Source organism: Phyllobates terribilis, unplaced genomic scaffold (assembly GCF_046119375.1).
Source record: "Phyllobates terribilis strain yellow unplaced genomic scaffold, ASM4611937v1 Scaffold_7__3_contigs__length_470593459, whole genome shotgun sequence".
NCBI lineage: Eukaryota > Metazoa > Chordata > Amphibia > Anura > Dendrobatidae > Phyllobates > Phyllobates terribilis.
In genome coordinates this window covers 42,006,766-42,028,109 of record NW_027362767.1, presented here as the reverse complement: position 1 = coordinate 42,028,109, position 21,344 = coordinate 42,006,766, and the positions used below count along the sequence as shown (strand labels likewise).

The 21,344-nt window shown below is 45.4% G+C and overlaps 1 protein-coding gene across 7 annotated transcripts in view; it reads right to left on the bottom strand.

Annotated features, from left to right (window-relative positions):
- Positions 1-21,344, bottom strand: part of EML1 (EMAP like 1) — a 102,372-nt gene that overhangs the window by 27,785 nt on the left and 53,243 nt on the right. For 3 of the 7 annotated variants that reach the window (XM_073638419.1, XM_073638421.1, XM_073638422.1), the window contains exons 1-2: positions 19,130-19,526; positions 2,915-3,097 (exon numbers count right to left, since the gene is read on the bottom strand). In XM_073638419.1, coding sequence (XP_073494520.1) covers positions 2,915-3,097; positions 19,130-19,196 — 250 coding nt within the window. In that variant the 5' untranslated portion in view covers positions 19,197-19,526. Of the gene's footprint in view, positions 1-2,914; positions 3,098-16,994; positions 17,136-17,187; positions 17,392-19,129; positions 19,528-21,344 lie in introns of those variants that run through there. The other 4 variants (XM_073638418.1, XM_073638423.1, XM_073638424.1 and 1 more) reach the window with 4 other exon arrangements.

Here is a 21,344-nt window from a genome sequence, read left to right as displayed (position 1 = left end):
GCAATATGACTTAGGATAAAAGCCAAAACAGAATCTCAATTTGCAGACACGGTGTTTCGGGCTGTTGGCCCTCGTCAGTGCAAAGTATGAGAACTGATTTGGCTAGATGAGAGTCTTTTTCTAAAAATAGGTGGAAAATAAGTGGAGGGAGGAAAATAAGGGGAAAGGGCTACTGAAAAGTCAGAAGCAGCTGTCACTGTGAAGAAGCTGCAGCCAGCCATACATGCAGTATTACATGACAATCATTCTGATCTGGTTGACTATGAAATCAATGATGATCCAGGTCACCGGAGATACAGACGGTCCCATCTCTGACTCACGCAATATAGATAAATGACATCACAAGCAAAATTCCCCAAATATAAATATTTAAGATTAGGTCCATGGGTAAATTTGATAGCCCGCGAGCGATGAGAGTAGCACAACCTTAATGTTGCATCCCGCGATCAAGTGACAAAGGTGCAGGTCTTAAGGCCCCATACACATTAGACTAAAAAGGACCGAACCCGACAGTCTTATGTATGAAGGCCTCCCGATTCTCCCCGACGGATGTTGTCGGGATGGGAAGGGTCCGGCCTGTAGGATTTCAGAGGTCAATCCTTTTGTTTTCCAAGGAAATAAGTCACCACTAGTGATGAATGAGCATGCTCGTTACTCGAGATTTACGAGCATGCTCGGGTGTTATGTTTGAGTCACTCTGTGCTCATGATTTGTGACTGTTTGACAGCTTTAATACATGTAAGGAATGCCTGCTCGCTGAAAGGGTTAACAGAACATGCTCGCTCATCACTAGTCACCACCAGAGGAATCTGGCAGCGGCTCACGTGGAGAACAGAGGAGGGTGCTGCAGAGCCGAGCGTTCCTATGTACAGAGGTGATGGGAGACAGAACTGTGAACTAAGCGATCGCTCTGCCGACGTGTGTGTGTGTGTGTGTGTGTGTGTGTGTGTGTGTGTGTGTGTGTGTGTGTGTGTGTGTGTGTGTGTATATATATATATATATATATATATATATATATGTGTGTGTGTGTGTGTGTGTGTGTGTGTCTGTGTGTGTGTGTCTGTGTGTGTGTGTGTGTGTGTGTGTGTGTGTGTGTGTGTGTGTGTGTGTGTGTGTGTGTGTGTGTGTGTGTGTGTGTGTGTGTGTGTGTGTGTGTGTGTGTATGTATGTATGTATGTATGTATGTATGTATGTATGTGTGTGTATATATTATTTTTTTTTGTGTGTGTGTGTAAGAGGGGCTTTACAGTGTGTCATTGCTCCGTCTTGCACCTGTAGTTTGACATTGGAAAAATGTAAAGATCATTCACTGACCAGCCTCTTGAGAAAGCAGTGTTACCCCTAGCGAAACGCTCGTTGAGGCTTTCCCCTGCTATCATCCTTACTCTGCGGTGTTCCAGTTTATTTGACCTACTTTAGGTAAGACTGTGTAGGATTTGCTGCCAATATATTAGTTTTATGTGGCCTCTTATATGTCTCTATTATTATTATATTGTAACAAATAAAATGTGACCTTTTTATGCCACTTATACTCTGTTCTTTCTCCTTTTTGTTCCTATTGTTTGAGTTGGCATTTTTACGTTATATACCAATCCACTGGTGATTGGGATATTAGCGTTTTTGGTGTTTATACATTAGGACTTTGTTTAACCCACAGTGGGAATATACTCTAAGGCTATGTGCACACGATGCAGAAATGAAGCAGAAAATTTCTGCATCATTTCTGCATCTCCCTGGCAGAAAAAACGCATGCAGATAGTGCATGCGTTTTTCCTGCGGAATACATGCGGATTCACATGCGTTTCCGCATGTGGATTGACAAGCGCTTTCCAGGCGATTTTAGCATCACTTGGAAAGTGCTTGACAACTAGCTCACACTATATAAATCCATGCAAACAGCATGGATTTATATAGTGTGACCCGAGAGAGTGTATATACTTACCTCTGATGGCCTGCGCTGTCCTGCTTTACACTCCGTTCTCCCGGCAACTTTGAATTGAAAGACCTGCCGACGTCAGCGTCACGTGACCCGTCACATGACTCTGACGTCAGCGCAGGTCCTTCAACTCTCTGCAAGTGCCGGGAACCAAGCAGGAGTGTTGCGCGGGCCGACAGATGGTAAGTATATATATATATTTTTTATTTTATTCTTGTTTTACAGCTTTTTTAATGGTACCTGGGTGTGGATGAGACTCTCCTCTTCTCCACACTCGGGTACCATCCGCACATTAGAACGCGCCAATAGCGCAAGTACAGATGCAGTCTTGCGGAATTGGCGCGTTCTAATGCAAGTCAATGGCGGCGAAAACGCCGCGTTTACGCAAAATTAATTGACATCCTGCGGATTTTTGAGCGCAGCGTTTACACTGCGGAAAAATCCGCATCATGGGCACAGCGCATGCGGATTTCAATTGGGGAACATTGCTGCCCTTCTACCATGCGTTTTTATTGCGTTTCTGCGGCGTTTACACAACTGCAAAAACGCCGCGGAAACGCATTAAATACGCATCGTGTGAACTCAGCCTTATAGTGAGCGAGATTTCCATCTTGTAAAGAGCCGCGGCATCTGCATCAGACACGACCAGGAAGGATTCTCTTCACTGACAGCAAACCGAGCGTAGAAGCATTGAGGCTTGTAACTGTGCCGTGCGCAGCCATCAGCTGGATTCACTGACAATGGTAAAGAACCGATCATATCTGGTGGAAACAGACACGCGGCTTGTTACCTTGGATCTGAGCTTTGTATTCATGTCGTATTGACACTTGCCCAAACTTTTGTTGCGAGTTGTAGGAATGGTGCTGATTCGAGGGTAGTCCAATGTGGTCATTCCAATATGAACCTACATGTGGTGCATGTTGCCTGGGTTATGTATGCGTGGTTACTTAGGCGCAGAACATGTACTGCGCAGCGCACCTTTGGTGGGCCCTTTCCGGTTTTGCATGGCGTGCTGCTCCTCGGACGCGTTGAGTCGCCTCACCACGTCGGCCAGGGCGGACTTCAGCAGCTGGATCTCATCCTCTTGGCTCTGCACCCGCTGCTCCAGCGATGCGATGCGATCCGTCACCTCCATACTGCTGGAGGCGGAGGCGCTGTCATCTGTAACAGAAGCGGAGCAGATATTCAGGACATGGTATACAGAGGCCGCTGATCGCACTTCCACATACACGCGGGTTATTAGCTACATCCATCCTCCTGATGACACACCGCAGAGCTATCCCGGTATCAGGGGCGGCACATTTACTGACACAGGGATGAAAGAACGTAATCTGCTCTGGGTGTACCGCCACTACGTGCTCTGGGCGTACCGCCACTACGCTGCTAATTAAATGATGACCTACTAAAGCTAATAATGGCAATTCAATTTGCTGCCTTAGCAAATAACCCAAATCCAATCGCTCCTCGATCGGCACTTATAACAAGGTCGTAGAGGAAAGTGTTACAGTATTCGCTTTTCACAGTTTCTCATCTAGGATGCAACTTGCAGTGTAAAGAATGGAGGTTTTCATTCTGGTTACTACAGTTATAAAAAGGGGTAGATGTATAGAAGAACTGATTTTAGATTTTTTCCTTTACTAATATGTATTTTTTGACTCCATGATAACCAGACCATAAAAACCTTCATTCTTTACACTGCAGGCTGCATCTAACGAACTAGAAAACGGTTCTAAAAACCTAAATTTTTATTTAGCGTACTGAATTTTCGTTTTTCATTTTAAGAAAAAAAAAACCTTAGCAAGAAACGAACATTACAACTCTTACATGATGTCATAAGCGCTCGGCAGCACTGGAGCGGGCTATGTGACGCGACCACGGGCAGAGGACACGTTACCGCTCCTAACTGGTCATTTTTATGTCATGCTTATACAATTTTGGAACATCTTTTCCTATCACACTGCTTTGTACCGTTCCTCCGTTATTCCTCCTAGAAATGTGAAACTATACAGGGACACTCCCTCCTAGCTCGTCAATTTATTCACGAATTTTCAGGAGGAACAACAGAGTAACAACACAAAGCTAAATTCTAAGACAGGATGATCTTATTACATGGGGATTTCACCCCTCAAAAAAAACTAAACAGTCATGTCAGGGGTGCACAGGTCTACTTAGAAGGGGGGAATCCACACGATTATATCTTCAGTATTGGGGTTCACAAAGTATAGGGGCTGCTTCTACAAGAGGCGCTATAATAGTGTGAGACACAGCGCTGTAAGTTACATCATGTACTGAGACGGAGGTGGATTTCTCCCTTAGGATTTGTAATGTTTTACAGCCGGATGCCTCCAAGTCATTCAGCAATTCTTCCCCATCACTTGTTCCCAATCTCGACTCCATCCTCATCGAGCCAACTTCCCTTTTAGCTGCCTTATAATTCATTTTACACCCTACAGCCCTTAGATCATTGTCTTTTTATCTCCAGTAGTTTCCACCTAATCTCTGCTCATGTCATTATCTATCCTCCTCGACTTCTGCATCTATTACAGCTCTCATCTTCATCATCATCATCATCATCATCATCTCGCTGGCTTGCTTAATATTCACCCGGCACTTAGACGCTTTCTGGAAATCCCATTAGTAAATTCACTTTGGAAATGAATCCAGCAATTGATCATCGCTGTGCAGTAAAACCCTAATGCAGAATCGTTCCCTCTGTAATGCCCTCTGACTACAGGGTCACTATCCGCCACGCATGCTAGGAGTTGTAGTTTTCTGCTGTATGGGATCCATCTGATATCAGTGATACATTGTATCTTTCCTTCTCAGGTGGAATACAATGTTGTATGTTTTATAACCAGTGTAAATATGATGTATTTTTAGAAATCTGACTTGTTCCCCTGCATTCCTTACACGGTACAGGAGATCTGAGGCTTCAGGATTTGCTCTCATGGAGATCTTCTGCCACTTCTAGAACACATTGCTTGGTATAAGCCATAGTCCACGTCGCTTATCATCAGTTTCATAGCAGCGTATTCTGGGCGTTGTGCGACCGGATTATGGATGCAAGTCCTGGCCCGTTGTGGGTCTAAATATATGGCAGCTTTGGAGAAAATCCAAGAAGTCATCTTTTTGCTGCAAACTCTATGCTAAATGGCATCCTCAATGGGGGTCACTCTTAAAGGGACATCCCGATATGTCGCTGTTGAGGAGACAGTCCATAAGCTGCAGCTTGTAAGGTAAAAAGTATAAGCGGAGCTGGACATTATACAGAAGTGTGCCACACGTTATAAGGTGCCCATACACATGAGATGGCCAATTCACCCATTCACAAAAATTGGCCATCAATGGGGAGAGGAGAGAAAAGCCGCAATGTTGGGCGAGAGCTCGGAGCCCCATAGACAGTCCATGTTTCCACCACAATCTATGGGTTTGCTAATGGTTGTGGGCACCTTTCAGTGGAGGAACAAGCAAAGGAGAATCAAGGCCAGGGAAAGCTAACCTATAGGAATGGAAAACCGGACTCCCCCCTCCATCGTACATCTGGTTCTTTTTATGGCTGGAGCGACAAAACCATGGATACATATAAAGGAGTCTTAGAAGCATCTCATCATTTTCGGGGAATAACCGTTCCTGATCCATTCAGTTCTGGTAACTAATTGGGTGACCAGCAGCGTTTCAGAGACGTGATTAAGTAGACAGGGCCGGCCGGCGGTGGCTATAATAGATACAAGCTGTATGATATGTGCAATGCTGAAAGCAAACAGCTTCAATAAGACTTCCTGAGCCGCCGGCCGCGCTGGGCAACCAATGCAAGAGGGGCCTCATTGTGGGGGCCGAGGCTTCAAAAGGAAAATCTGGTGACTCTTACAACAGCCTAAATACAAGGGGGGCTGCAAATAAAAAGACCTATTTATATAGTATCCATGGACTATCCCTATGGTGAGAGCATTGTGCGCTGTCCTCCACTTCATTATATCGAGTACTCCCTTCATGTTACTTTACAAAGCTGCAGTTTACGGTCATCCTGATACTTTATGTCAGCGGCAGGGGCGGATATGGACAGAAAAGACCCCTGTGCAAAAGCAGTATGTGGGCCCATTACCGTCCAGCAAGCAGCCCTCTATGTGTGTGGGGCAGAGGCGGCTTGCTGATCTGGAGGTGATGTGGGTCCCTGTACAACTGCACCAAAGATAAGTCCGCCCCGTCCACACTCCTTTAAAAAGGGGAAATCTATAGTGTGCATATAGCTACCTTGTATTACATGCTGAAGTCCCAGGGGTTAAAACCTTCAGTGACTCACAAGCACCAGTGGGAATAATTACTAAGTAATCCGCAGTTTGTAACATTTACCGGAACGACAATCCAGGCTCTTGCAACTCTGCGGCTGTGCGCATGAAAGAGTTAAGCCGTGCAGGCGACAGATCAGCACCAGATATTTGCATCTGTTCTATTTTCAGCTTTTACATGAAGTAAGACACCTTCTGGGCACCTATAAATATTGATTAAGCGCTCGGATTTATGACACATGCTCATTTGGATGGCATCATCCGGGTGAAGCAGACAGCTTCCCATCTCTTGGCTGCCAAAAAAGGATCCTCAGCCTCTTCTTACAGGAGTGAAATCCGCAGCGTCGGCCGATTTGTTCTGAGTGCTGATAAAGATAATATTAATCCAGACAGAAATCCGTTGTTGGCATGACCCAGAAATAATGACCTCAACCTTCTCAGCACTGTAGCAGGTAGATATCTCCTTAAAGGGGTTGTCTGTATTAGGGCACATGGACATCACAGAATGGGAGTCCCTACCTTGAGACTGCCCTTTATGGTCCAATATGGCTCTTTAACGTATAAATGAGCTTGTTTAATGGCATCTTCATACAATGGCCACCATGTGATGTACACATCCCCCGCAGGGGCCACTGCTATGGACGAGCCTTTTTGACCTTTTTTTTACAAAAGCTCCAAAGTGAAAGGGGTCATTCCCTTGGAGAACGCCCCTTTAACATAAAGGGAGCATGCAACATGCAATTATCTTGGTCAGTATAATGAGTGTATTAGTCATAAGAGTCACGTTGGGATCAATAGGGACGGGCCAGGTGGTAAATAACCTTTGCTGGGAAATCACCAGGATAATACTTGTTCATATGCCCTAAAACCTGATTACTGTGGGTTTCAGTAGCCAGACCCCTCTGACAATCAGCTCACCATCAGGAAAGTCGTCTCATGAAAGAGGATTGTCAGTGATTTCCTTTAATGGCTAGTCAATGTCCAGCTGGATAAATAAAAGCCTCTAGATGTGTTTAAATCTGAAATAAATACAATTTGATTATAAAACGTCTTTCGGTGCCGCGCACAGAACCGCAGGCTCCGCACCCCCAGGTGGGATTACTCTTTGGCACAGATCACAGTTCTCTGTCGGTGAAGACACATTTCAGTAGCCAAGCCAGCCCCCTTCTTGGTCATTCCATCGGCCGTGACACATCTAGGGGCATCTTTATCTATGGATAACCACAATTTACTCAAAATGGAACAAGGCAAAAAAAAAAAAAAAAAGGGGGTAAAAGCCAGGAAATTGTAATATAATGGTCTATGGTCCCACAAGGAGAGGATGGGATGTGATAATTGCATCTCTGTAACAATCTCAGATTCGGATGATTTGTAATGTCCTAGGAAAGTTCAGCGACACGATGAGAGAACGGGCAGAAGAGAGGAAACTTCTGGACATGATGGAGCATTTTTCTTCCTTCTTTGGACATGTACAAGTGACATTTAAGCGATGTGACAATCTGCAAAAATGTCAGACAGCAGATCATTGTGCGGAGGGTTACACGACTCCCACGCGGATATACGCTGCGGCCATCGCTCTGACTTCACGTGTCACACTTGGGTCCTGCCGGGACGGTGCTGGGTTGGGTGTTTTCTTCTCCTGAACGGTTCATCCACTTGTGGTCTCAGGAAGGAGTCACAGCCGTCATTTCCAGCAGATATCAGACAGTATAGGACCGTACAGCCCCTGCCAACTCCTCTCCTCTTGCCTTCTAAAATGCAGGTATTTTTGGCTAAAAATCAATTTTGCAATCAGATTTCATTCAAACATTTGCACCTATTCTTCCCTCTCTATTACTGGCTGCAGAAAGAGTTAACTTAGGATCTGACAGTAAGTTTACACCTCTCACCTTCTTTCTTCTGAGCTTCCCGGCCAGTTTATTACCACAAAGTTGAGCCGAAGTTTGAGAGGAGAATAAAAGGATGAGGAGAGTTATAATCTCTTCTGTGAGGAGAGCTCACTGATGAATTCTCCGTTTACTCATGTTGCATCCAGCCATCGACAGTGCAACGCAAAGGCTATAGAAGGCAGATGGCTCAATAATTGAAATGACACCATATTGCAAAAATGATTTGTCCAAAACACATGTACTTAAACAAAATTCCCTGAATGTGTCCATATCCTTTAAAAAAGTGGGTTCTCCACTAAATACCTTTATCATCTATTCACACTATTGTGGATAAATGTAGGATTACTGGTGGTCCAACTTCTGTGACCTGAGAATGGACGTCCTAAAGTGCCCCGTGCAAATGCAGAGGTAGCACACATGTTCTACCACAGCTTCATTCACTTCTATGGGACTAATGGAGTCAGGCTGTGCGCTCCATGCATCAGATCAGTATGGGGCCCCCCTAGCTGGAGCGCTTCCCCTCCTATAGCAATCTCTGGACCCACCCAGCAGCTCCTGGGTATTCCAGTAGGGATCATCCACCGCTGACCAGCCATGGCACGTGTAGATATCTGGGATCATTTCCCCCTAGGGCACTGGACCATGTACTTGGACTGGAATACATGTGGAGGGATATTGTTTCTTATGGTTTCCTTTAGCAGAAATGAGGAGTAACAACAGATCTGACCCCGGGGTCAGAGTTTGGCTAATAGGACACAGATTGCAATGTGCCCCTGACGCAAGAGCCCTGCAGACAAGGGACAGGTATTAACGAACTCCGAGACCACGCTGAATTTCCGCAGCTCTTCCTCCTCTGCTGGAAAGGAAAAGTGGAAAATATTTAGCGGGTTTTGGAACTGACAATTATCGCTTTTCTAAGTGTGAAGTTGAATCATCCAGAGACTAATATCTACACTGCTCAAAAACATAAAGGGAACACTGAAATAACACATCCTAGATCTGAAGGAATTAAATATTCTCATTGAATACTTTGTACAGAACAAAGTATTCAATGAGAATATTTCATTCATTCAGATCTAGGATGTGTTATTTGAGTGTTCCCTTTATTTTTTTGAGCAGTGTACATACATATGGAAGATGGGAATGGCTGCCATTGTGCCTGTATGTCTTAAAGGGGTTGTCACAAGAACAATCTTATCTGCAAAATAGGGTCAGGGTGTGGAGAGTAGACCCCCCGCCGATTCTGACTGCAGAAAGCCCAATCTACCCTATATGATTAGAATGATAGCGGGGATGTCCGACCACCGCGCCATTCACACAGGAGACTTTGGGCCTCTGCTGTCATCATGATCTGTTGGGGTCCTATAGGAAGGACCCCACTGTTACTTACAGGACACCCCCTTGGGCACTTTAGTTCAGTCCTTTCTGATTAGCCGTCTAAAATCCCGCAGGTTTGTGCAAAGCAAAAAAAAAAAAAAAAAATCAGCGTTATTAAACTTTCTGGATGATCGGATGCCAGATGAAAGGGATTTAAAGCATTTTGTGAGGTCACGACATATGTAATGGGTCACTTGGAGCTACATTATGAGATCTTCCGTCAGATCCCATATACAGTTATGACCTTCGTATTCAGAAATCCTTTTACAAGCCGCCCCCGCCACACGGTCACGGATGATGAATGGAGACATGAGAATCTGCCTATGATCTGTGTCCAAAGTCAAGTTTTCCAGCAGCAGAGAGAATGGAGCGATTTACTCATTCCCTGTGTCACTGAACCAGAGCGAGAAGAACAAGCTGTACTATGTATAGAACAGGAGGAATTTGGCTTCGGTGGATGGCGGTATGTTACAGGGAGCCATAGGCGGTATGCAGTCCATGTGTGCATGCGGGGGACACATGCCGGCCTGGCAGTTTACCGATTATGTAATGTGGACGGGGTCATACATAACAATTGACTTTTAACATGGCAGCAATGGATGGAAAAATGTAACGTTGCAGAAATGTGAAACTGGACAAAGCCACCAGGACAATCAGCTGATCGGCCAGCGACCATGGCATAGCAGACGTCGTATTACATGATGCCTATACAAGCTCTCATATAGCAAAGAGTCAAGGGGGGGGGACCTCTTCTATGCCGTCGGCAATCCCAAATTGAGCATATGGATATATGAAAACCCCATTATGAGCCATGCAAAGTTTGTGGCTTGGTTCAGACATTACGGAGGAGCATTTTAGCATCTGTATTATGGCCAAACGTCCTAACCAGGATGGGAAATACAGACCCGAACCGCTAACATTATAGATCCCCATCAGTCTGTTAAGTCAGGTTATAAAACCAGTAGTCGGGCTGCGACGTGCTGCATTTACACGGAAGTACCCGCATTACGGCCGCCTGAAAAAAAAGGTGTAAAGAAAATTTTCCACATAAGAGCCAAAAATGTAAAAATCTTATGTCTGGTTGCTGGAAGATGGCATCACCTCCAAGGGCGAGAGGTCACCCACTTTCAACACAGATAGTAGAGGTGCCAGAGTATATCACTATCCATAATAGAGACTGGGCGTTACAGAAACAGCCCAGTGATGCCACCGCTCTGCCCACAGCTGCCATCTGGCCCATGCTTCATATAAGCATCTATGCAACAGTGCCACCCTGAACTCAACTGAGAAAGTGATATATATGTGTCATAAGGAAGAACAAAAAATGTAAAAAGTCAGCTGGGCATGATTACCACATTACAGTACTGGCAAAGTTGGCAGAAGCTGGTATCTCCTCACAGACTCGTGCTGGCGCACCCTTACTGTGCTGCTGGAGGCACACGACAGAGCACTTCTACCGGAACTACTTGGCTGCGGAGAGGGAGACGAGCGCTCCAATCCCCTTATACCAGGATGCTGCTCTCGTGCCAAAAGCTAACACTAAGCTGCCCACCACAGCCTGGCAAGACTGGAGGGAAATGCATGGAGGATAGGCCAGCACCACCAGGACTGGATGGAGAGAGGATTCAGTGCAGATAATGTGCTGCTCATATATTCTGCGTTTCACATCCCTCCGTTGTTAAGATTTCTGCTTGTTGTCATGGAATAGAAACCTTCCTGGATACATTCACTGGCTGCAAACAGACAGCTGATGGTTTGTTACAATGCATCAGTGTAGGTAAGAGCCAAGGCAGGGACTGGTGCTCCTGCTACACCCAGCTGGCATGAGTTATCTGCCCAGGTGCATGCAGCCTACAATGCCGTGGCGCAGACAGTACAGACATATTCATCTTTTCTACAAGTGAAGGAAAGCCCAGCTGCACGGTAACAAACCCACAGGCTGTGTAAGCAGGACTTTTGCCCCCTTCTCCATTGTCTCCATGTGCAGGGTGTACAGAAATTATTTTATCCAATGTGGACAGTAAACCAGTGGAAATGCATCATCATGTGCCCACAGGAGCCCTTATGTGGGCAGGAATGGTAATGTTTGGCAAAGTCGGCATGAGAGCGGCTCATGGCTTTTGTCCTACTGTTTTAAAGCACTCCTGTCAGCAGGATTGTGCTCAGTAATGTACATACACTGTCAGGTGGGTGACATTACACTGATTAGGCTGTGTGCACACTATGCGTTTTTTTAAGCGTTTCCGCAGCGGCAATTCCGAAGCAGAAACGCTTAAAAAACGCTTGGTGCACATGCTGCGGAAATTTCCACTGCGGATTATCATTGCGGAAAAATACGCTGTATGCTCTTATGACAGCTGATTGTTCACTGACCTGCCTCCTATTTTACATAATGCATCTAGTAGTGTGGGGTTAGGTAAACTAGGAGGCAGTCAGTGAAGGCACAGTGAGCTGTCATAAGAGCATACAGATGAATATGAAAGCAGAGCACCAGATAGAGCGCCCCCCACAGGCCACCCCGAAGCACGAGCATATCATTATCTCTAAACTGAAAGTAAAAATTACACAAGAAACACAGGACGGGTTTCCTCAACCAAGGTATCATATTAAATCAGTGTAATGTCGCAGAGCTGCATACATCCTGCGTCCAGAAGAGGCAGGAGCAGAAGTGTCACCCCGGCCCCAGCAGGACCAGAGCCATTGCCGGAATAATGGCCAAGCCTCCAAGAGGCTGGAAACTCCTCATCCTCACAGTTATCTCCCCTCTGATGACTGCACAGTAATAATGGAGAGTGGTGCTCTCATCTTATCAATACACCCGACCACCACTACTCATCTGACAGGCATCAGAGTCCCACGATTAATAATATTTTTGACTTTAAATGACAAAATGAAACAATCTTTTGGTTGAAATCATTAAAAAATGCTCCAGTGTCTGGATATTGCTGAATAAAAATAGATGAAGTGTAAAGCATGGAGGAAGGACAAAGCAGAACCTTGAGCAAGAAACGCCAGGAGGCAGAATTTTTAGATATAGACTGCAATAAACAAACGATGTAGCCAAAATACAGTCATAGATGTCTGATCTAAGGAGAATTTTTCTTTCCTTTTTTTAAATTCATGTTTTTGGGGCGAAAATCATTTTTGCTATTCAGATTTGTTAAAATGTTGCAGATTGGCTTTTACTGGGCCTTTTGCTTCCCGACACATTCAACTTTAATGTGGTCTGTGTTCATCCATCAGCTTGCAAAAAAAGACAGAAGAGTGTTACAAAATTTCACATTGTACTGTCAGAATGAGCTCACTGATGGATTCTCAGTATAGCCATTATCCAGCCATCAATAGTCAGAGCAACACAAAAGGCTATAGATAGAAATCATTGCAAAAAATCATTTTTAGTCTAGAAAATATTTGTACCCGTAGGTGGATTAACCCTTCAACATAATAGTAGCCATTAATAAAATGTATAAGCCCACCACTGGACGCCATTAACCATGTCAAAATATGAATGTGGTCAAATTCAGTCTCCCACTCTACCAATGTGACACTCAGAAGCGGAGATATGGGGGCTGTTTGCCACGCTGCTTCTACAGGGGCATACTGCCCCGACATGGATGGCACACTGGGGGTCTACAGTGATCCTCACATGATTCCGGCTGGCAGAGAAGGCTGCAGCCCAGGCTGTAGGTAATGGTGCTGCCACGAATACGGCACAGTCAGATCCCAGATGACTGCAGTGCAACATTGCAAATTATCACTGCTAATAGTCAAAGTGCAGAAAATATCACATTCGCTTCATTTTGGAATGCAAAAAAAAAAATAAAAAAAATAATGCAATCAGAAAGCATTAAAATTATGGACAGGACACAAACCGACAGCTCCACATATCTCAGCTTCCACCATGTCATACAAGACAACCTGAATGAAAGCTGGCACGTCCCACACTCATGATTAAAATAGCGCGGGTCAGTTTTCTATTGAAGTAATCCTAAACCTGCAGCTACTTCACTCCCTGCCCCGTCCTCCAGTGAAACTGATCTCCAGTGGGTACTGAGCAAGGTCCTGTGTCCAGCGCTCAGGCTGCCATAGAAAGCAATTACTGCTCTGTGTATTATTAGATGGGGACATTTCTATACTACACCGCACATAAATACAGAGCGCTCACCGGCTGCACTTAGGTAATGGGCTCTGATATTAGCTGATTGCTTTCCGCTGATTTATGCATCGTATTGATGTGGGTGGTCAGCGAGACCGTCCATCATAACATAATGGCCAGCAAACACCAAAGCAGCACAGAGCTCGTCTCATAGGGTCACAATACAGTATGCGGTCAGTGAATGGAAACATCCAAACACAGCAAAACTGTACAGACTTATCACAGCTGAGGGTTTGTTACAATTATATTCAATCCTCTGAGCAGAAAGCAGAGCGGTAGAGAAGAGCGAATCAATTTGCAAGACCCTGGTTCGGAGACTACGTCAGTATTTCATGGCTGCCCTGCAAACTGCCCCCCACCGGCTGGAATCCCCCACGCCTCTTCTGATTAGTAGGCCTGGTGCAATATCATCTTTGTGGCACGATGGATGCTACTAATGATAAGAAGCGATTAGTGATGAGGAACAATTGGCAGGAACCTGGTCCAGCAGCGACATTCGTAGTAGAAGCGTCAGCGTTGCCATCAGGTAGCCGATTCCCAGGGCTCCCGTATGACGGTCACAGACTGCTGACAATGAATATGCTCAGCTCTAATCCGCAGCGTGAATCTCGCAATGTTAGACCCCATTCAGACATCCAATTTTTGTGTATGAATGCTATCCGTGTTTTTCACCCATACTTGTGATAGTCTATGAGGCCATTCACTTTTCAGATTTTTTTTCCTCGGGCCGAGTGGTCCACGGAAAATATCGGAGACCTGTCCGATTATGATCTGAGGGTTGGATCAAAATCTGCAATGCAAGTCAATGGGTTCGTGAAAAAAAATTGGACTGCACTCAGATGACATCAGAGTGTGGTCAAATTTTCATGGACTGTCAGAATAAAAGGTGGAGACTTTTTTTTTTTTTTTTTTTTTTTTTTATTTAATTCATGTAAGAGAAACTGATCAGAGTCAGAATAATCGCTCTGATTTTCTTGTATGTGAAAAAAATAAAATAAAACAAGAACAGTCCGATTTTTTCACGGAGCCAATGCCTTGCATTGCAGATTTTGAACCCTCGGATCAAAATCGGACATGTCTCCGATATTTTCCACAAACCACTCTGCCTGAGAAAAGGAAATCGGACAAGTAAATGGCCCCATAGACTATCAGAGGCACGAGTGCCATCTGTGAAGAACACGGATACAACTTGTACACGAAAATGTGTCTGAATGAGGCCTAACAATGTATCGGCGTGGTATCAAGGGGTCCAGCTCACAGAGGATTGGATGCACTTGTTACAAAGTTTCAGCTCTGAGAAGCAGCGGTTCTGGATGACGGTTTCCATTTGCAGTCAGCAAGCAGAAGTCTTGAAATTAGTAGAGAGTTGACATAAAAGTCTCTTAGAAAATTGTCAAAACTTTACGCTGCGAAAGAGACCCAGAAACAAACAGGACCTTCAGAAGATCGGCATTTCTACCGTACAACAGCAGACAGAACTCACATACCATTTTTTTTGGTTTGTTTTGGGGGTTGGGATATCTACAGCCTTAAATGAAAACATGCCGCAATATTAATTACTGCAAATAAGACTGACATTCACTAAGCCTGCGCTATATATGGGCCCCAGACGCCTTCCAATGTGTCATACGTCAATGCCATCACAAAGCACAGCTCATTCCTGTGGCCTAAATGGTTAATCAAACTGGTTTGTTCACTCGGCATCCCAGTGTCCGCCGCTCCCTCACCTCAACTCCAATTAAAGAAAGTGCCTTTCTCTGGCGACAATAGGCATCTTACAGCCAGTGGGACAATAACAGTGTGGTTTCCCCCCTTTTTTCCAATATGAAGTCGCCCTACCCCCTTCTAATCCCAGTAAAACGCGGCCGGCCGGCAGATTCACTGGAGCCCTGGCTACATTCACAGGAAGGAGTTGGATAAACTCTCCCACACGGACTCTGCATCTCTCTACCAACGCCCTGGGCTGGAAGAGACACCCGAGCTATGGAGGAAGATCAGCAGCGCATAGATGTCCGTCCATCCAAATGACCCTGCCCAAGGACATCAGCAAGTCCCTTATACGCCTCTAATCACAAGCGAGGGAACCCCATCAAAGCAGAAAACCAACAATAAAGGGAAGAAAACTAGATCCTGTCTGCAGAATACAGACATCCAGTAACAGAAGTCAATATTCTGCCCTTGATACTGTTAAAAAAAAAAAGTTTCCCTTTGGGGTGTAAATGGGGAATTACCACTGTTCCCCCTTGCCCAAAAATGGGCTCTGGAGTGCCCTGTATAAGTGGAGCGATGTATGTGCAGCAATGGGACTGCCAGAAACGGCAGAGCATCACTGCTCCGTTAACACTGCAGAGCCCCATTTGATTAGTGGGGGTCCTGGTGGCGAGACCCCAAATAATCGGGACTGGTACATCTGGCAGTGTTACGCCCCCTGACCTGACTGTGGGTCTCCCGACCTTTAATAACAGCCTCATAGCATTTAGGAGACAGTTCAGATCAGAAGATCCCACAGTCACAGTCAATATGGGCGATATGTACGGTCGTGTGAATAAAGTCTTTTTTGTTGGTTTTTTTTTTTTATTTTTGTTTTTAATACTGGATGTTGAAAATGGACACACTAAAGAAGTGGAAAAACAGACTGAATCACGCAACCCCCTCCCCCCACCAAAAAAGCTGCTTGTCTGGACCCAGTGTAAGGCCTCATTCACACGTCTGTTTTTCGTGTAAGAGTGCTAGTCGTAGTTTTCACGGATAGCAGTAATTTATAGGGCCGTTCACATGTCTGGGATTTTTTGGACTGTGTGGTTCATGAAAAATTGCAGGGACAAGTACAATTTTGATCCAAGGGTTGGATTAAAAATCGGCAATTCAAGTTTGTGGGTCCATGGAAAAAGGAAAAATAGGCCGAATAGAAGGTGGAAAAACTTAGGCTATGTACTAGAAAAACCGATGAGACTCAGACCACACTGATAAAAATAATGGGACAGTTTTTCTTGTGAGAGAAACGGACGTGTGAATGAGGCCTAAGTCCCATGGACATCAATAAAGCCGCAGGCCAGTACGGTCGCCTCTACATTGATTCTGACGGGAGAAGCAGCTTTGAATTGGGAAACAGGCGTCCTCTGGAAAAGCCGTAAGCGCCCAGGGTGATAACCCAATGGGTGATTGGTGGAGTGCCGTCCTCACCCCAGAAGCTCCACAAAGCGGCCGTATGTGCCGCCGTTCCTGGATAGAATATGCCAAGGGAGCAAACATTGAATTTACAGACATCAGATGCTGAAATATGGAAGTTTCACATCATTTATTGCCACGAGTAGCAGCTGAGGGGCAGAAGAGACCTTAGAGGGGCTTACCCCGGGAAAGTTGTCCTAGGCACAGCCGTCCATATAGTCAGGCGCCTTGTCTGTTGTTTCCTCAGATGAGAGTTAATCATTGACCATCCCGGTCTCCACAGCCACAAGTCCCTGTAATGCCAGGACTGACGCCAGGGCCTCTGCTGCTAACGTCTCATATTCTGCACACATTGGCGCAGACGGTGGCACATACCTGACAGGCACAGTGTGTGACAACCCCCCTGGATGAGTCCTCGGAGAAGTCCCTCCCGGAGTGACAGCCGCCAGATCTACAGAGACGTACAGTCTGCGCTGCGATTTCCCAGCAAGGCAAGCACAATCCTGGCACAAAGTGAAAGCAGATTCCCCCGTTTCCAGTCTCTGCAGCCGAGCGGCTGACAGAATATTAATTATTACACAATGCCCGCTGCCGCTCCTGCCAAAGGATCATAGTCTGCTATTGTGCCGAAGTTTACCAACAAATGCAATCACTTCCATGCACTGAGCCCACACACACTGGCATCAAACATCCACTGCTGCCAGGGCTGGACCACTGTCATGCCAGGGGAGGATCGTGATGCCACTTGCTCTTTCGATAAAAGTCAATGGAAGAGTCAGAGGATGAAGGAAGTTTATATTCGCTTCTATGGAGTAGGACAGTGTTGAATGGCAAAAAAACACAATCCGATGGCAACAGGGCACCCCAATGTGTTCCTATGGAGCATGAGAGACCCCCAGGACTGGAGTCAGACTACTGAAAGTTTTACCTGGCATATTCCTTTATATGGAGGCTGTGATGCTACTGCGACCATAGAACGGTCCTCCAATTTTTTATCATGTACCACAATCTCGCCAGCTGATTGGTCAGGAGGGATCACATGGTTATCCTTGGGGTCAGCATCGAAGTAATGCACTTGCTTAAAAAGGGCAGTCCCCATTTCAGGCAGTTTTGTGTCAAGATTCTTGGCTGTTCAGCACATAAACATCAAGTAAATACTTGGTCTTAAAGGCTGTCCAGGATTAGAAAAACAAGGCTGCTTTTTTTCAGAAAGTGCGCCCCCCTTGACCATGGGCTGTGTGTGGTATTACAGCTCAGATGCAATCACTGCAATGGGGCCGAGTTGTAATACCAGACACAATCCATAGTCAGTGGTGGCGCTGGTTCTGAAAGAAAGCAGACATGTATATCCAACAGGGACAACCACTTCAAATCTGTTTGTTCAGACTATATTAGAAACTGGGGAATGGTAGCAAGAGCGCCCCAGGGTGGACAAACTGCAACACTTCAAGGTGCCAGCTGAGTTCCATCTCCAGACCAAGGCACTGCCAAGTTACCAATTATTATTTGTGCCCCCATTAGATGCTCTCAGAAATACTGTAAACACCTTAAAGAGGGTAGACATAACCCTGGTGCAGTGGAGAACTAAAAGTCACAGCATTCCCTATCACTAGGATATGCTGAGATCTGTAGACCATCACAATTCATTGTGAAGCATAGAAAGAAATGTCAGAAAAGCACAAATCACCCTGGCACTGCTGGATCTCTGCTTGCTGGCAATGAATGGATCTCATCCCCTGACTGGTTATTGGAGCCGGACTAGATATAACAACATCCAGTGTGAACACTTGCTGTTTCTCCTGTCCTGATATTTTGTTACAACGTATCAGTGCAGGAAAAAAAATATATATATCAACTAGTCTAATTGTAACAAAGCCTCAGCTGTCACAGGTATCCAGTCTCCATTCCCTGACAGGCAGCAGAGGTGAAGAACTGATACAAAGTCTACTACAAAGTTGCAAAACTCTGCAATGTGCAAGTAACAGTGGACAGAAATGCAATAAAAAATAAAACCCTGAACTACAAATCCCAGCATGATCTGATCCATGACAAGGCATGCTGGGATCAGTAGTCCTAAAAACTCACCTCTCACACACAGACTATGTAAAGGGTTACCAGCTTTAATACCCAGCAATGCCTGCTGGGATATGTAGTACTACATGGCTAGAGAATGGAAAAAAAATGATATATGTATGCAGATCATTTAGAGGCTTATTAGCTTTGGAACCACAATTCCCAGCATGCTCCAGTCGATCCGGCTGTGGATAGAACGCCGCTGGGGGGGCAGTGGCATGCTGGGATGTGTAGTTCCACTCACCGTTACAGAACTGGAGCAGGGAGGTGGTGTCGTACAGGCTGCTGTAGCTGGAGAAGCCGTCCTCCATCCTGGCGGCTCTGCAGCCTCCTCACAATGTCTGGGATATGTCTCCCCCTTTCCCTTTTTTCCTTCAGAGACCACGCAGGGTCAGCAGTTAGTCTCCGGCCTGCAGCCGCCCCCTGGTTACCATGACAACAGCTGTGAGGGGCTTCTCATGGCGCCTAAAATGAGGATGTGAAGGAAGGGAGCGCAGAGCTGCCGCCCTCCGCCGTACACAGCCCGGTCTCCTCTGCCTCCTCCTCCGCCGCCGTACACAGCCCGGTCTCCTCTGCCTCCTCCGCCGCCGCTGCACTGAGGGGGAGTGGCCAGAGCGCCGGGATTTTTGGGATGAGGACTTGAACTTGCTTAGCCCCGCCCCCAATTCCTGGCTGGAGACATCACTGACAACAGGGACGGGCGAGAGGTGGGAAAGAAGGGGCAAATGTCTGCAAAACGACCCAGAAATGCCGCACACGTGTGTCCACGACCTGCCATCAGGAAACGCTTCTGATTCACACTAGAATCCGCCTCAAAGAAAGAAAACCCTGGAAAAAACAGAAGTCTTTTTGTGGAGTTTTCAGAACAGAAACTCCAAACCTCAAATCTCCCCAATCCATCAACCTCCCCAATCCATCAAAGCTCAAAGTGGCGTAAAATCGTTGAAAAGTCAAAAATTTTTTGCAAGTTTTGTCTCGTTTACGCCACATTGAAGGAGCCGGGGTGTAAGCTGTCAAATGCAGCGGCGTTTCTGCGCCCGGAGGCACTGAATCCGGGGGGTGGGGGTGCATTTTAATGAATTCAGTGCCGTGTACTGGATGAATCGGGTACATTGAGTTTCTCCGCAGAAAACTCAGCAAAAAGATTGTGTGTGCACACGGCCTAACTGCTCATACGGCGAGGGGTTTTATTTTTACATTTTTTCTTTTAAACCTCATCGCATAAAAAAAAAAAAAACACATCCACTCCCAACTTAGCAATAAAAAGCTGCAAAAAAAAAGTACAGGAAAAAAAGTTTCCAAAACCTCTTTTTGAAGCAGATTTTGCGTCTGACTTTTTTTTATTTTCCTCATGACATTTTTCCAAATGCGTCTGAAGTGGCTGCACTATAAGGCCGTGTGCACACCACGTCTTTCTCATGAGACTCCCTAAGGGCGAGGCTTTTTGCTAAGATTTGGAAGCAGAAAATCAGTTTTTAAAGAGTTTTGAGTTTTTTGTTGAGAATTTTGAGAGTTTCTGGTCACGTTTCTGCTCCAAAAAGACCCTCGGGGTATGTGCACATTGACTTTTTTGAGTTCTTTGGAACAGAATTGCTCCAAACGCTTAAAAAAAAATGCTTCAAAACACCTGGAAAACTTATATTAATGGGAAACCCACTTTGCCGGTCACATGAGGAATTTTTTAATTTTTTTCCTACTTCAAATTTTTCAAAAAATGCCATAAAGGAAAAAAAAACTTCATGTCACTTCTAGGAAACGGCTCCAGATTGGAATTTTCTCCAAATTAGGCACTGTCCAATTAGAAGGTTGAAAAAATACTCCCAAAGAAAAAAAATTCTGCAAAAACGCATGAAAAACTCACCCAAAAAAGGAGCGTATTCTGGAGTGGTGTGAGCACAGCCTTAGGGGCGCCCATCCCAGTCCTGGCCATTTGAAGACCGTTACAGTATCTGTAATATATACGATTATTGCAGTTTTACTTCATTTTACTGAGGAAATATATAGTATACACACTTTGGTAATGGAAACCATCAACAAGAAGGTTAAAGTGACAGTGCACAATTTTCTACCTTCTGATATATTGCAGAAACGACTTCTACTTCATTTGCAAGAGTTATTGGGGGTTGCTGTGACACCCAATACTGTGCTGCAGACCCCTCATATGAGGATTAAGTGAGCGATGAAGCACAAGCACCCACCTCCACCCATGATTTGCTGATACTGCTTTTCAATGTGCAATATCAAAATAAAACCTGCTTGCTGATGGTTTGAAGGAACAAACCATTGTTTTTATGGAGGGTGCCCTCCTTGGTGATACTTCCACTTGTAAAGAGTTTGCGTTGGAGGACCTGATATTAGGGCACCCTCCTCTAAAATCCCTACATGCATGTGTGGCAGGGTGGTATCTCTGTATGGCATCCCGGGTGAGGGCAGCAATGGCCATTCCTGAAGGAGACACC